Genomic DNA, 16,167 nt, shown 5'->3' with positions numbered 1-16,167 from the left:
TTTTAAAGTTCTGTGTAACTTGGATTCTGTTGATGCACTGCTTTTAATATCATGAGATAGAAAAACCTTATTGTTTTCGAGTTATTTGTTTGACATTTGCTGCTGTAGGAAATGAAAATATGTCTATTTTATAAGTCAGCTCGAAAGAAAAAAAGAAAGTTATTTTAAGCATTTTATTGTGAAGGCAGGGCTCGCTTCCGGGTCCTTCCTGGTCACATGATCATTAAAGATGGCCGCGGCCTGCTGGCTCGGTAGACGTTGCATAAACCGGTTTAAATGACGTCTGAGGAGCTGCTGGTCGCAGTTGACGCCTGAACAGAGAGACGAGGAAGCGTGAGAAGAGTTTCCTCCGCCGACATGAGTGACGCTGCTGTAATCCTGTGAGTACTTCCGTCGTTCCACGAAGATTAACGGCGGCGGAATGAGTCGGATTATGGAACCTGCTCCTGTCATCCTGATGTAAAGAGTTATTTATAGAATAATGGAATCAATAATCACGTTTATAAACGATTCTTTTTGTATACAAATAAGAAACGTGACCGGAAAGCGATATTACGCAGGCACTGGTCCGTCTTGCTCGCATGTAAAGTTGTTGTTGTTGTTGTTGTTGTTGTTGTTCTCTCAATCTACCTTTAATGAAGGAAATACTGATTAATTCGTATTGATCATTTTGTTAGCTGTCGCTACTGGATGAAAGACGAACACACACATCAAGCTGGAAGCGCAGATCAAACTCCGATGGTTATTTTCATGAATGAAAATGTAAATGCATAAACTTAATGATTAGTAAAAAAAAAAACAACAACCCAGGAGCGATGACACGCTTTGATTGACGTGGAGGTTTCAAACTGATCTATTGGTGATCAGTTTGAACTCTTGCTCCGTGGCGATGCGTCGCTTCCTGGACTGATATTCATTCAACCGTTTTTCTACTGCTGGATGATGATAAGCGAGCAGAGGACTGTTATCGCCAATAATCCCTCATCAGCTGGATGTTCAATACGATCGCTGGGTCACGCCTGCACGTAAGATAACGGAGTATTGATTAGGAAACTGCTGTTATTCACGCCTTTTTGTGGTTTAAATGGTCACAAGGCGCCTTAAACATGATGTATAACAAGTTTATGACTTGTCTGCTACTTTAACCCTTAACTGGACTGTGTCTGTCTATGTACTCAACGCAGACCCGAAGACTTCCCGCAGCTCCAAAACGATACGTTCCTGCGAGCAGCGCGACGGGAAGAGACCGAACATGTCCCGGTCTGGTGTATGAGACAGGCGGGACGATACCTGCCAGGTACGGCTTTCTCTCCCTTACCTGAAATGACACTTCATCTTAATTCTAGCAATAATTGTGCGTGTTTTTTTTTTGTATCTAATTTTCAGAGTTTCGTGAGACCAGATCAGGGAAAGACTTCTTTGAGACGTGTCGCTCCCCGGAGGCCTGCTGTGAACTCACTCTGCAGGTGTGTCTCATGCTTATTAGCAGACCCTTCAGTAATATTAGCATTAGCATAGCACAGGCTTTATAGACAAATACTGCTGGTGTTTAGAATGAGAGACTTTTAATTACGAATGCACTGATTTAACAATATGTGGCAAAAAGAAACGGTTTCTATAAAGATCCACTTATAGAGATTCCAACTCTCAATTCATGTGTTCCTCCATGTTTACATGATGCGCCCACAGTCGAACATTGAAGCCAATGCAAAGAACCCATGTCTAATGACGAACTGCAAACATGTTGCATATCTTCTCTCCTTGATCCTCCCCCAGCCTCTGAGACGTTTCCCTTTGGACGCCGCCATCATCTTCTCCGACATCCTGGTTATCCCGCAGGTTAGCGTGCTGCTTGTGTCCATGTGCGGATGCTTCTTCTGCTCTCTCTGTGGCCTCCAAATGATCGGTGCAGCTCCGTCCACATCGAGTTTTCAGTGCTTATGCCACCGTCTTCCTCTCTGCAGGCCATGGGTATGGATGTCCAGATGGTGGCTGGAAAGGGGCCGACATTCCCAGAGCCCCTGAAGGAGCCGGAAGACCTGCAGCGCCTACAGGCCAATGTAGACGTGAGCAAAGAGCTCGGCTACGTCTTCAAAGCCATCACCCTGACCAGACACAAGATCCAGGGCAAAGTGCCGCTCATCGGATTCACCGGAGCTCCGGTTAGCGAGGACGCGGTTGTGATGCACCGCTGGACTGAGCTCCGCCTCTTACCCTCTCCTCTTTCCTTGGCCCGCCCACAGTGGACGCTGATGTCCTACATGATAGAAGGCGGGGGCTCCAACACGCACTCTAAGGCGAAGCGTTGGCTGTACCGGCACCCCGATGCCAGCCACATGCTGCTGAGGATGCTGACGGATGTGATTGTGCAGTATCTGCTGGGACAGGTGACGGCTGGCGCCCAGGTCAGACCTCCTGCCTTCACATCTCCAGAGTCCGGACGCACCTTTATGAGTTTATGTCCGAGAACCAATGACGTTTTTTTGAAGACGCCGTTATTCTGTGTTTCTCAGGCTCTTCAGGTGTTTGAGTCTCACGCCGGCGTTCTGGGACCAGAAGAGTTCGGCGAGTTCTCGCTGCCGTACCTCCGGGACATCGCTCGCCGCGTTAAAGAAGGCCTCAAGAAAGAAGGACAAGACGTTCCCATGGTGAGGCCGCTGCTAACATCAGCAGCATAGATGTAAAGCTCTACCCACATATTCAGCAGCCACACTCATTAAGGGCTCTGCAGCGCTTCTTCACTGTGTTCTTCTCGCCGGTGTCGGCGGCTAATGATGTACGTAGTCCCATCTAAACTCCCAGATGTTTTTCTCTCCTATTTTTTTGCATGTTGCATGTTCTCTTGTTCTAATTACTTTCTCTATTAGTTTCAATCGACTGTTCTATTCTTATCATCACTCTGTTGCTTCAACAATGCCGTTTCCCATGAGGTGTCATTAGGGAGCCGCCTGGTCCAATTGAAACGAGGGGATGGTGATGATGATGATGATGATGGTTTTACCACCAGAAGAGGGCAGCATTTCTCAGGAAATGCTTCACGAGGATTTCAGCAGAAGCTGCTCTGAAAACCGCCTCTTGTCTTTCGGGTCTTGCAGATTGTGTTTGCAAAGGACGCTCACTACGCCGTGGAGGATCTGTCTCAGTCTCATTATGAGGTGGTCGGCCTGGACTGGACCATCGACCCGAGATCAGCACGGTAACATGCACGCCCACATGCAGCTTCCGCCTGTAGAGTGTGGCGTTTCCTCGGGAGCTAGTTAACCATTGGTGACCTCTTCATCGCCACTAGTTTCCCACTGGGTGCAGGACTCGAGTCAACAGCTGTCTGTTTCCTGCTCTGCTCGCCACATGCCTCACCTGTTGGTTAAAGGATTGCCTGTGTGTGTTCACAGGGAGCGCTCGGGAGGGAGGGTCAGTCTGCAGGGAAACATGGACCCCTGTGCTCTCTATGCTCCAAAGGTAACCGCACTCCGGCTGCGGCTTCACAAAGACAGGAACCAAAATCTTCTTCAGATTAGAAGAGGCGGAACTTCTTACAGACACCGTTCATGCAACAGACTTCCGTACACCTCATCCAACATTATCCTAACCTATGGAATGCCTGATGTCCCAAACTGATTAGAAAGGTTTTCCATTGTAAGCTCAGACCTTGAATGCTGCAGGTCATTATCTCTACCTGCTTTGTTTGCCAGACTGAAGGCACAAAAGGGGAGGAAGTTACCATAAAAAAGACTTTTCTAAGCTGTGAAAGGCTCCTCGGTATATGTTGGATGTTGATTCACAATGTGTTGAAATATTTCTTAGTTTTAATTCTTCTCTGGATGAACACCCACAAATAAGAATGTTCAGAAATATCTAAAGGTTCTTTACATGTGTCTGAATTGTTTTCCAAGTTTCATGACAAATATGTAATTTTTAGGTATTTATTTATGTCCTGAACAAAAAAACATTTACATTCTGCGACCTTCTCTTTATGATGCCGGAGGACATGTCTGCCAGCTGATTCTTTACACTCTCTCATTCAGGGACGTATTTCCGACATCGTGAAGAAGATGCTGGAGCGTTTCGGCACGAAGGGTTACATCGCCAACCTGGGTCACGGCTTGTACCCCGACATGGACCCAGAGAGCGTGGGCGCCTTCGTCGAAGCGGTGCACCAGCACTCTAAACGGATGATCGAGCAGCTGTGATGGCGGACGCATCTGTGTGACGCAACGTGGAAGACAAAGATTGTGTGACTTCATTTCTAACGTCTTTATTCTTATTATAAAGGGTGGATAATTGAATAATATACAGCTTCATCTGTTTGCAGTGGCTTTATCTGAAGGAAATAATAAAGACATTGACCCAATTTTAATCCAAGAATAATGTTATTGTGATGATGGTTTGTCTACGACTCGCCTTCCTGCTCGTTTATAACGCACTGGTCTTACTGGGAGCGGATTGTTTGCCCCCATTAAACACAGATGGCAGTATTGTGTACACGTCAAACACATTTTAAGTTGTATCCGCCGTGTATTCACTTTGGATCTTGGAAAAACAGCTTCGACTTGTAGATGAAAAGTAGTTCTTTAATTGTCATCCGTCATCAATACAAGAGTTTAGAAGTTGGTCGGTTTTAGCTCGAGACAACGACTGCAATAAATAAGCCAGGCATCATTTCGCAGGGGAGGTTTATTTTTATTCTCATTGTGAGAGAAGATGCCTTGGACGATTTTTGTCTTCGACCTTAATATTATTATAGGATTATTTTGTTGAATATATGTCTCATGGAGTGAATTGCAGTTTTTTCAGGTCATAGATATGTTTCTTTGTAATTTTTGTGCTATTTATTCGCTTTTTGCTCAGACAGAGTTTCAGCTGGGGTGCATTGCTTTTGTAGCTGTTTAGCAGACATGAGATCTGGTTAGCTGAATTCCTGCTAATTCCACACTCGTATAAAGTTGATCACAGTCGTAGCCTCAATTCTTCAATTAGCCTTCAATTTAGGAAACGTTTCTTTGCATAGTTTGTGTGATAGCTCTCTTTTATACTGCAACCATCAAAAACCAAAACCTAAAAATGTTTTTTCAACTGGCTATAAACCACTTTTTCTAGAACCTTGGAACGGAACAGAAGTTTTGAAATGGGCCTAAAATGTGTCATTTTTGCAGGCTCAAGGCCAGGTTTCTTAATCATGGCATGTTTAAAGCAAACAGGGACCGTCCCGCAAGTTCCAGCTGCTATTGATGATGTTAGCAACAGATGGTGGGGAAGGTTTCTTTCAGAAGACGGGGTGGGATGGGGTCCCCCGGCGAGGCACAGGGTTTCATGTGGCCCACTAACTCAGTCAGAGAGGGCAGACTAACAGGTGCAAAATGATTTAGAACAGTAAAGCAAGAAGAATCCATGGGTCAGAGGCAAGCAGCACAGTGGAGGCCCAGATGTTCTCTACCTTTCAGTAAAGAAACAGGAAAACTTCTCACATGAAGCAACTGAGTCCTCCATTAGAGGTAGTTCAGGAGCATTGAGAACACAATCAATCAATCCTCTTAAACAACGTCAAATTAAAACACTTGAATACACACATAGCGTCATGTAAATGATCTGTTATTCATGCTTCACTTGGTTTCGGCGATTTATATCAGACTTGTGAATAAACCACCGAACGTGATCGCTGTCAGCCGGGTCCTAGTCCAGTAAGCGGGACAGCGGAGACGGTGTCCTGCCTGAATGTGTCCAAACGCTGCTTCTTTGAGCTGTGCGGCCTCTGGGACAACATAGACCAGGGGTGGGAAAACTCTTTGACTCGTAGGCCACAATGGGTTCTAGAATTTGACAGAGGGGCCGGGCCCGAACCAGATGGATGGAGTGTTTGTGTGAACTAATATAAATGACATGTAGAAGCCATTACATGAAAGGATTTGGCCTTTTACAGGTAGCAAAGCATGAATATCCAAGGCTCATTGTACAAATGACAGGGAAAAGGTCAACTGAATGAGGTTTAATTATAATATAATGTTATTTAATTATATAATTTGGACAATTTCGGCGGGCCGGATTAGAAGGCACAATGGGCCGCATATTTGCCCATGCCTGACATAGACTATTAGTGGCGGCAGAGTAACTTTAATCCCACAACTAAATAATAAAGAAAACCATTAAATTGAAGCTATAGTTAAATACAGTGATGACTGGTATAATCTTAACCAATCAGAAGGCTTTAGGGAAGCTAAGCAGGACATGGCATCCAATCACAGACCTCTAGCCTCCATGTGAATTGAATAATGTATTAACTTTGAGGTAAACATAAAGCTTTAAAACAGAGTACAGCTTAACGTTACCTTGCATGAATTATTACTGTAATGATCAGAGTTCGTGAAATGAGGAACGGTGAAAACAAGGGATGAAACAATCCCTTGTTTTTCTCCCCGAGGCAGCTCAGAACATAAGATAAGCAGATTCGAGTAAATCCGGTTGTTGTTCCACTGATGATGTTGTGGTGGACTCCAGCAAAAATCAAAACATCATGTGACCAGACTGGAGGAGGGGCTTAAACTCCTCACTTGCCACTCTCGAGACTCATTTGATCTGAAAACACTTAAATGCTGTACTAATTATTTACCTCTATCCATAAGGAATGAGCTAAGATAAATCAGGTAAAGCTTCCAGCAGCAAAAGTAGTGCTGGACAAAGTGAGAGAGATACTCACGGTTGAAAAGTAGTACCGGTACTTTGAGTTGTGTTTGAGGAAAAACAGCTGTCATTTGTGTTGCCTTGGCGATTCCAACAGCTCTTCCTAGATTTTATTTTTGAATATGTATATTTTGCCAATAAACCTCATTGAGGATGAAGCATTTTTATCCACAATCAATCGGTTAATTAATCAAGATTATCAAAGACATATTACATTTGGCTTTGGGAATGGACTCATTTGTCCAGTTGGCAGCACAATAATGAGTATTTTAGTGCTACTTTGACTGACTTTAGGCAACTTCAGGTCTAATGTTTGGTAACAGCAGACCTTGTAAATCAAGTCCGCCGATCCTTCTGGACAAAAATCCATTTCTTGTTTTGACTGAAAGTCCAGTTTTGAGAAATTCTTTAGCTTTGATATAAAATCTGCATCTTCCATTGTTGCAGTGAAAATACTTCCTCGTTGAACTCATGCATTTCTTCTTCTTCTTTGTAACTCGCGTGTTTCATGGATAGAACTAATAAACACGGGCTCAAGCTCGCCTCTGTCTTGAGGCAGAGGTACTGTCTGCCTCACCATGTGACATTTCACTGCAGTTTTAGTCCAAACCATTAAGACTAAATTAGTTGTAAACATGCATCAAATACATTACTAAAACTATTAAAAATAACATAATATAATAAAAGTATCTACAAACAACATATTGGTGACGTACAGAGAGACAGCGACTGGCACGCCCCGACAGCACGCGCTTAATACAGTGTGTGTGGGATTGAGCAATCTGAGGTGCAGCAGCGCCGGCATCGCCGCACCGCGTAACTTCTGCTTGTATTTGAACAGGAAACGCAGAGATTCAGTGATTTTAATTACTAAACAGCAATTTTATTTTATTAAACTATTAAGGAAATATACAGATCAGACAAATAACATATTTATTTTATCATCATTTGATTTTTTTAAATTCTCATGACGCTGCCTCTCCTGACCGCACAAGTGCAAAGTGATTGGTGAACATTTAAAGGCTCTGGGGGAAAAAATGGAGCTCTAAGAGCTTAAACCTGAACACAAGCGATTGTATATTCTTGTTTCCTGTTCTTTCAGGGCATCATCAGAGGAGTTTTGAATATTGCCAGAATGCTACGCTCTAAAGTCTAAACGTGTGGAGTTGAAGGTGAATATCTTCTCTGGTTTTAGCAGCTGAGACTGAATGCACGCATGTTGTAGTGTCCCATGTGGAAGTAGACAAATGACAAAAAGTCTCCCCAACTGGTGACAGACTAAAGAGGCTGGAACTGTGTGTCAGCAAGCCATCTGGGAATACAGAGTGAGAGAGAGGGGGTGGGGGGGAGAGAGAGAGAGAGATCAATTTCCACGTGGTTACCTTGAAAGGTTTTGTCCACATTTGTGTGTTTTCTGAACATTCGAGTGCATGTGCATGTGTGTGTGGGGGGGGGGGGGGGGGGGGGGGGGGGGGGGTGCGTGGGTGTGTGTGTGTGTGTTTTTGTGTGTTTGAGGAGGTCTCGGCTCCATCTCAGCAAATCAGTGGGCCTGAAAATCCTATCTGCCTGGAGAGACAGCAGGCTGTACATCATCTGCCATGGATGGACATTATCAGCGCTTTATCAGTAACCGCCCCCCATACACACACGCACACACACACACTCACACACACACACACACACACACACCATCTTTCATTGACCACATGCATGAATGAACACACACATCCCACACTGACAGAGACTGATAGGATTATTAACGTGGTGGTTGTGGAGGGAGGCAGAGAGACAAACTGGGGACCTTGAGCTGCTGCATTCAAATGCAGATGCTGAAGACAACGTCCCACTCAGAGACATTCAGCTGAGTTATGGACACCCTGATGGCGTATTTTACATATTTTACAAGATATTTTTTGTATATCTATATCTTGTCGTGTAGAAAATCTTATATGCTGAATTGTACATTGTATTTACAAGAAAATGAAATATTTATGTAGATCAACTCAAATCTATTTTAATTTAAGCTCTCCGCTAGACTTTAATTGGTGCAGTAGCACTTTAGACGGGGTGGAAGCAGTTGGATTAATGTTGTATTTCTTATTCACACTGAATTGTGGATGCAGAATCGCTGACAGACAATACTTGTACTGAAGTACAGACTTTTATTAAACCATTACTAATTTGCTAATGCAGGACAATCTGTGATGAAAAGATAATCCTCAACAGAAATGAAGCGCTCGTGAAAGATTATTTCCTTCACGCTGGGGCCAGTTTCAACACTGTCTCGTCTTAATTTCCTGTTCTCATTGTGGGGCTATTGAGATGGCAGAAGAAAACAGGTGCTCTTTTAATAATGATTCCTTATACACCTCCTCTAGTTCCTCCATGCTTCTGTCTTCCTGCTGTTCCATCAGCCACCGCCACCACCACCACCAACAGCAGCATCGTCCACACTCCCCTGGGAGATTCCCTCCAATCACAAGCTTATCCGGAGTGATAACGCTCCACACTATCCCATCCCTGACGCACCAATGGAAAAGCCAATGGTAACAGTTTCACGCTCAGCGTATCGCCCAATCACATTTCACAGTTGGAACTGCGACAGCCAATGATTGAACTGCTTCCCGTCCAAAATGAGCATCCGAAATTCAGTGAGGCGTCTCAAAAATGTTAGAATAATGATGGAAAGAGATCCATGTGTTGTGCTGGATTTAATTTGATGTCTTAGTATTAATTTGAATTTAGACTAAATTTAAGGTGAAAGTGGGGAATAAAGAGTGAGTCTTGGAAAATATAAACAAATGAAAAGTTAAGATGATTTATAGTACTTTAGTCATTAACCCCTCCCATCACAAAACACAAAGGTCCTTGTAATGTGTTTCACACTTTATTCATAGAAAAGCACTGAGATTCCAACACAAATCAATATAAAATGGTAGTAGCGTTACATAAATAGTAATAAATTCTTGCTTTATAGACAGTAGCTCAAGAAGTTGCACAAAAAAATGACAAATAAAAAAACCAAGTGTTGATGATAAGCTATCATACTTCTGTGGCAACAAATACTGGAAATACCTTTTCATAATCAGTAGCACAAAGAGGCAACAAACACTTTCAGCTTTCCCTTAAGTTAGAGATTCCAAAAGGACAGAACAAACTGGGAAACAGCAGGTGGACTAGATCTCTACCAGCTACGAAAGGGGAGGAACAGAACAAACAACCCTCCAGAACTGGCTGATATAGTTAATGCAGCCTGATAGATGATGGTAGAGTGGAGCGTCTTCTGTTGTCATCACTAGACGCGAGTGGTACAATAGTCCGGGCTTTAACACAGCAGCAAGGAAACGAACCCGAAACGCTTTGGATCCCATTTCTTCGATTGCACCGACAAGTGAAAATGATCTTTTAGTGTAATCTCGACGCAGACGAGGCTGCTGCGATGCACCGATGTCTCTTGTGCTTAAAGGCAGGACAACAGAGGACACTGCTGCATCGCTTCCAGCCCAACCCGGTCGGTGTACAGGAAGAAGGGATGGGCGGAGACAGGACAGGTGAACTCAGCTTTGCTGAGGGGAATTGACAAAAGCAATACAAAGAAACAAACAAACAACATCCACAGACGGCCTCTTCTGTTCAGTTTGGTTCAGACTGGCTGACATGTCTGCATTGAGACTCGGACACCTCTGAGAAGACACGGAAAGGCTTGAGTCCCCATTAAATAAGACAAATGAACAAGTAAAGCAAAAATAAACTTTGTACATTGATCGGTCAGAAAGGCATTTCCCACCCTTTTCATAGTTTTTTTTCCCCTTCTAAGTGTTGCAGCTTTTGCAGAATGGCTACTGCACATTGTCCAAACACGAGGACGCAGGGTCTCGTCTTTGCTTCTCATCGCCCCCCCCCCCCCCCGCCCTCTCTTCTAGTGGTTCAGTCCACCAGGACACATTGAAGTGGTTCTGCATAGTCGGGTTTAGAACATATCGGTTTACAAATGAATGCCATCCTCATTCTCAACTCTGATTTCCACGCTTCCTTCTTGGAAAATAAAAACATACAAAAAGTCATAGCAAAAGCAAAGACAGAAATGTTACACAGGAGCACCTGAGAAATGCTTGGAAATCTTTACTCTTAGAAAAAAATGCTGTCAAATTTCCTGTCCAAAACAGTTCAAGTACACCCCCGAGAGCGGTCCAAAAAGTAAGATAGAAAGGGAAAACCACATAACATACTCATCATAAATAATTAGAACTTTACAATTTTATGAATTGACACTTTCGTATTTACAATATCTTAAATGCTTAATGCTACTACTTTTGTTTCGTTTCTTAAGTGGTGTCCCTGAGAACTGAGTTCAGCCTCCGTTTTCTTTCTTTTGCTCAGTTTTCCTTTTTCATTCTCCCGTCTGCGTTTCCTCAGATCAGAAAGGCCAGAGTTGTGACTGGAATGTAAAAAAAAAAAAAAAGAAAAGAAAAGAAAATGTTCCTCTATAAAAAAAAACAAGCTCTTCACTGTGGGTGGCTGTGATCCCGACTCAGTCCTACAGAGTTACCAGACAATCAATAAATAAATGCTTGAAGCAGGCAGGAGCGTATTGAAAGAGGTATTTGTGTGAAGTGCTTGTACGATGACGCCTCGTCTATCTGGAACGGATTCAAGCTCTTGCTGAACTGTGCGAGGCCAAAGACGCGTTTGCCACTGGGGGAGAAGAGCGAGCGTGAGCGTGACTCGCAGAGCCGAGGCTTGGCCTCATATCTACGACTTCATTGAGTCAGTTTTTGTTTGTTTGTTTGCTTGCAGCGTGTATCTGCAGAGAAACCCCTCCTCACAGTTCAAATCAATCACAACCAGGAGCATTCAACAGGAAACTCGCGTTAAGAGTCGAGGCCAGAGATCTGGAGGAAAGAAAAGCAAACGTGAAACGTGTTTTCTCTTTGACGTGATGGGCTTTGCTGCGTTTCCCGTAGTTTCTCAACGAATGGCTTTTATTTTAGTTTTGATAGGAACTGTGGAGAATAATAATAAAAAAAACCTTGAACTTTGAGGTTTTTTTGATTCCATTTTCGTTTCTCCTTCGAGGAATAGCAAGACAACTGCACTGACAAACGTCATCACCCGTCTGGTTCTAAAAAGGAGTGTTCTACTACTGCTACTCTGTTTATTTCTTGTGGGGTCGATAGAATCAAAACGAGTCTGACTGAGTTCCAGTTCTTGAGATAGTTCTACAGCGGTCACTGAAATAAAGTCACAGCGTGTTCCAAAGAGGGTGAAATGGATGCTGCCCAGTAACAACAGGGAAGTGCAGACTCAACTTGTATTGCTTATCGACCAAATCTTGATTAGCGATTGAAAGGTGGCCACTGGAGTCTCACAGATTGAAGTCGTTTTGTCCACAGACAGTCGCGTCTCGGGAGAGACGTGTCCACCCTGCTAATCACAGCTGTATAGCGTCTCTGCAGGAGGACATGCTAGATAGACTGGCTAGACGTTAGTACAGAGCCTCAGCTCCTCCACCTTGGACAGGACGGCCTCAGCCAGGCTTCTGTGTTTGAGAACATGCACTCTGTGCAGCAACACGGTTCTCCCTTCGAGGATCCAGGTAAGGAACCACTAACCAGCAGGAGTTAGCAGGTTTACTAACCCATTGGTACGACATGTATGCGGTTCTCTACTGCAAGACACTCTGAATAAAGACGAGTCATGGTAACACTGTGCACGCTCCCATCTCAGCATTTTCTTTTTCCTTTTGGAAAGAATCAATCGTTAACCCCAGCTAAATGTCTTCTGGCGCAAAGGAAGTACCCCGTTCTCCAAAAGCTTTTGTTTTTCAAATCATGTGCCACCGACAAAACAAAACTTCCTTTGTGTTTCTCTTTTTACATCGCAACCTTTTGACTTTTTTCCACTCTAGATTCAGTTGGAGGAGAAAGACGCTTTGTTTTTGCTGTTGTTTCTTTGACATTTCAAGCCACCTCCCCCTTTAGCAGTCTCAGTGAAGTAGAGCAATGCACAGTGAACACTTCCTGGTTCACATGGAAGAAACAAAACGATGAAAACCCGACAAAAAAACTAAGACTTGGTCAACAAATGGCTCAACATAAAAATAAAGACACAAGGAAACCAAATTCTTAAATAGGAACAAATAAGTGGAACTTTTTTTTCCAGGAGTTCGTTCCCTCTGGGGGAGGGGTAATGTCAGCCGAAGCGCTCTCTGACCAACATCATCAGCTTCTTCTTGCCCTTGTAGATTTGTTTCAGGTTGTCTATGAACTGGGCAAACTGAATGTGTCCGTCCTGAGCCAGCAGGAAAGTCTCCCGCGCTTTGCTCAAGAACTCTATGAACTCGCCGTAGTGCCGCGGACTGATGTGCGTTAGTCGAGAGTGTGTGGTGTTGATGTACGCCGAGATCGTAGCGTCCAAGAGCTGCCGCAGCGGCGCCTTGTCTGTCGACATCAGTTTCCCAGAGTTCCTTCTCCCGGGAATGCCAGCGAGACCCGGAGCGGTCATGGTGCACCGCCGCAAGATGTCAGACAACACTGTGGCACAGTGCACGCTTTTCACTACCAGAGGAATAATGGCTGCAAGCTCGTTTTTACCCAACGAGTGGCTGAGGGCGCAGGCCCAGAGCACGTCGTTAATGGCTGGGTGCGTGTCCTGGTTGTACGCCAGGTTGAGGTGGGTCATGGCGAGGGAGGCCAGCTTGAAGGACCTCAGTGGGTATCCCCTGTGCTCCATGTACCTCGCGATGGTAAACAGCTGGGAGTAAGTCATGCCCGTGGACGCCGCGTCAATCACGATCTGGTAGGCCGTCTCAAACGCAATGTGGTCCTTCTCGCAGAGCGTCAGAGCTGACAGAGCGCAGTTCTGGGGGTCCTTCATGGCGCACTGCAGCGCCAGCGTCCTGGCACAGCTGGCCAGCTCCTCCCGCTGGGGGTAGTCCAGGCTGAGGCGCAGGATGGTGTTGTGGGACATGACGGTGGCCGCCACGATGCTGGTGGCCTCAGTCGGTGTGAAGAGTGTGTACCAGCTTTGTAAGATGCTGACCAAAGCCCGCATGCCTGAGGAGAGAGAACATTTATCACGGTCAGATGTTAGATCAAGCTACTGGTGGGACTGATGTTCCCGTCTCATCCAATCAGGGACAACTACAGAAACTAGACCGTAAAAACTCGCCTCCGTTCTAGATCTAGCGGTTCTATGCCCATGTATCGCAGAGGGCGGACCTTACAGCATTCGTCTTCCAAGGCTGCAAAAGTCTGTGACATATCAGTTTAGATGTCACTTCGCTACCTGCCCTACCTGCTGCACTGGAGGTGGGCGTGGCTGAGCGTCGCCCACCTCCAGTGAAGGTGGCAGCACCTGTCACTTCACTGGCTTGAAAGATAAACTTTATAAAGTTTATCTTTCAAGCCAGTGGGAGGGGCTTGAAACTGTGACGAGGACCTGCGCTGGATGTTGGTGTGCCAATGATGCGTTTTGTTTTCTTTTAAATTGTAAGCCATTTTTTATTCAAAGTCAACCTTCCAGCTGACTTAAAATGCATGACAAGAGACCATTAAAGAGGGTATAATTCTAGCGTGGATCCTGTTTTACTGCTGTGTGTGTGTGTGTGTGTGTGTGTAAAAACAACACACACCGACTTCTGTAGCACAGGTCACCAGCCAGCGGACCATCTCTCTCCTTCTCCAGTTCAGAGTGGACAGAGTCATCCTCATCACCTGTAAAACACAGGAATAAATAAACCTTATAATTATGTTTTTTGACAGAATATTGACAAAAACCTTCGAACTTTTGAAAACATGAAATGTGTGATGTACACATCAGGGGTTCCCAGCCACCGGTCTGAGAGGCGTTTGTTACCGGGCCGCACAGAAAGAATCATTTATAATTGATATAATTCCCGTTGTATAGATTATTAGAGTCCGACAGGAGTTTTATTTTGAAAAACGACCGGTCTTAATCGGACATAACATCCACCTGTGAATCTCCACACATAAAGGCGCTTGTCTTGGTCACGTTACTAAAAATATAAACCTGTAATCTAGAGAAAATTAGTAAAAAACAAACGTCGTTAGAGAACTTCTTTACGAAAGGAGAAAAGTCCAACTGAGGAGGAAGGGAGGAAGAAGAGGAACCGACAACCTCCAAGAAAAAAAAGCTTCTTTTAACAGACAAACCAGGAGTCGTACTTGGATTAAACGACAAGAACTTGGAATTTTTCAAAGGAAAAAACATGAACATGAAGGACAGAAGCAATTATTGAGACCACAACTTCAGCTAATGTGTTATGGTGAGTAGATGTTGGTGTAATAATCAGTTACCGGTAATAGTTATTTCAAGTGCATAATGTAATGTTTAGTGGTTACATTCCTCTTTATTAAATCTAATTACCCCCTGCCCCCGCGTTGATAAATTGACCGGCATGAAAGCGGACCGTTGCAGGACAAATGTCGGGGAACGCTGGTGGACATGACGTCGCCCTTCTCCATGGACGACAGATTTAGCCGGTGTGCTCACAATTACCCAGAAGACAAATTTAGAGCCCTTACTCAGCTGATGAAGAGGTTTTCTGTTTACTGTGGAGCCCAAAGGGTTTAATTATGTGGTTTCTTGTTAGCAGCAACGCTAAAACTCTGTGTGATGTTTTCTCTGCTAATTTGTAGTCGGGCCGTGGAGGCATGCAGAAATGACGAGTTCAAGGAAACTCTTGCATGTTTTGACTGGTGATCACTGCAGTTTTTGTGTGGGTGGTGAAAAGCTCGATGGCAGTGTCTGACCCCCCCCCCGTGCTTTTCCCCTGATGTCTCAAACACACACTCTCCCAGTACCTGCAGTCCCAGCTCCAGGGCCACGTTGAGCAGCGTTATATCCGGCGGGCTGTCTGCTGGTGTGGCTATCTTAAAGGCGTCCTGCGCCAGTTTAAAGATTAAGGAAGAGGAGTGGATGTTTTTCTGGATGGCCTCCAGCACGGTTCGCAACCTTAACATGTCACCTGCAGGCGAAACACCAAACGAGACAAAAACCCTCATGAACCTCCGTGTTGAGAGGAATATCAGAAGAGACGAGAGGACCTCTGGACGCTACCTTTAGCTGCAGTGAGCATGGTGGAGGCCAGCTCACACTGCTGCGACTCCAGGTGTCCCAGCGTGAACCAGCGGGGGTATCTACTCGGAACGATGGAGATGCCGTGATGAGGGTGGCCCAGGTCCCCCGAGCCGGCTGAAGACTCCAGCACAGGCAGCCTGACAGAAAGACAGACCGCTTAGTTCACGGCTTGCAGAAATATTATAATCATCTTTAAATAATCTGTAATATTAATGTTAAAACTTAAAACGTTAGCGAAATCAAGTTTATTCCTGAATCTCATTGACTTAAACACAAGAAGTTCTCAACGACTGGCTTTTATTTTAGTACGTATTTTTAAAAAAAACCTGGAACCTTGTGTTTTTTTGTTCTTATTTTCATTTCTCCTGTCAGCAGGAAGTTAAAGGTCAG

General features: G+C 44.6%; 2 protein-coding genes across 2 annotated transcripts in view; one reads left to right on the top strand and one right to left on the bottom strand.

The window, feature by feature from the left end:
- Positions 1–227: 227 nt before the first annotated feature.
- Positions 228–4,368, top strand: urod (uroporphyrinogen decarboxylase). The gene is made up of 10 exons (XM_068748844.1): positions 228–380; positions 1,185–1,297; positions 1,387–1,466; positions 1,777–1,839; positions 1,965–2,162; positions 2,244–2,405; positions 2,514–2,648; positions 3,096–3,196; positions 3,393–3,459; positions 4,026–4,368. The coding sequence occupies exons 1-10, from the start codon at positions 358–360 to the stop codon at positions 4,188–4,190; spliced, it is 1,107 nt and encodes a 368-aa protein (XP_068604945.1). The 5' UTR covers positions 228–357; the 3' UTR covers positions 4,191–4,368.
- An 8,499-nt stretch (positions 4,369–12,867) lies between these two features.
- The window catches only part of zswim5 (zinc finger, SWIM-type containing 5), a 41,887-nt gene continuing 38,587 nt past the window's right edge, over positions 12,868–16,167 (bottom strand). Inside the window, exons 13-16 of the mRNA XM_068748717.1 lie at positions 15,757–15,914; positions 15,501–15,664; positions 14,309–14,390; positions 12,868–13,730 (exon numbers count right to left, since the gene is read on the bottom strand). Coding sequence (XP_068604818.1) covers positions 12,868–13,730; positions 14,309–14,390; positions 15,501–15,664; positions 15,757–15,914 — 1,267 coding nt within the window. The remainder of the gene's footprint in view (positions 13,731–14,308; positions 14,391–15,500; positions 15,665–15,756; positions 15,915–16,167) is intronic.

This window comes from Brachionichthys hirsutus, chromosome 15, assembly GCF_040956055.1.
Source record: "Brachionichthys hirsutus isolate HB-005 chromosome 15, CSIRO-AGI_Bhir_v1, whole genome shotgun sequence".
Taxonomy (NCBI): Eukaryota; Metazoa; Chordata; class Actinopteri; order Lophiiformes; family Brachionichthyidae; genus Brachionichthys; species Brachionichthys hirsutus.
The sequence above is the reverse complement of the archived record's forward strand: the minus strand, read 5'-3'. Positions and strand labels throughout refer to the sequence as shown.

Excerpts from the sequence above, each read along its gene's own strand:
- urod (XM_068748844.1), top strand. The coding sequence starts at position 358 with ATGAGTGACGCTGCTGTAATCCT. Across the intron at positions 381-1,184 it reads AGTGACGCTGCTGTAATCCT|ACCCGAAGACTTCCCGCAGC; the intron begins GTGAGTACTTCC and ends TACTCAACGCAG. Across the intron at positions 3,460-4,025 it reads GTGCTCTCTATGCTCCAAAG|GGACGTATTTCCGACATCGT; the intron begins GTAACCGCACTC and ends TCTCTCATTCAG.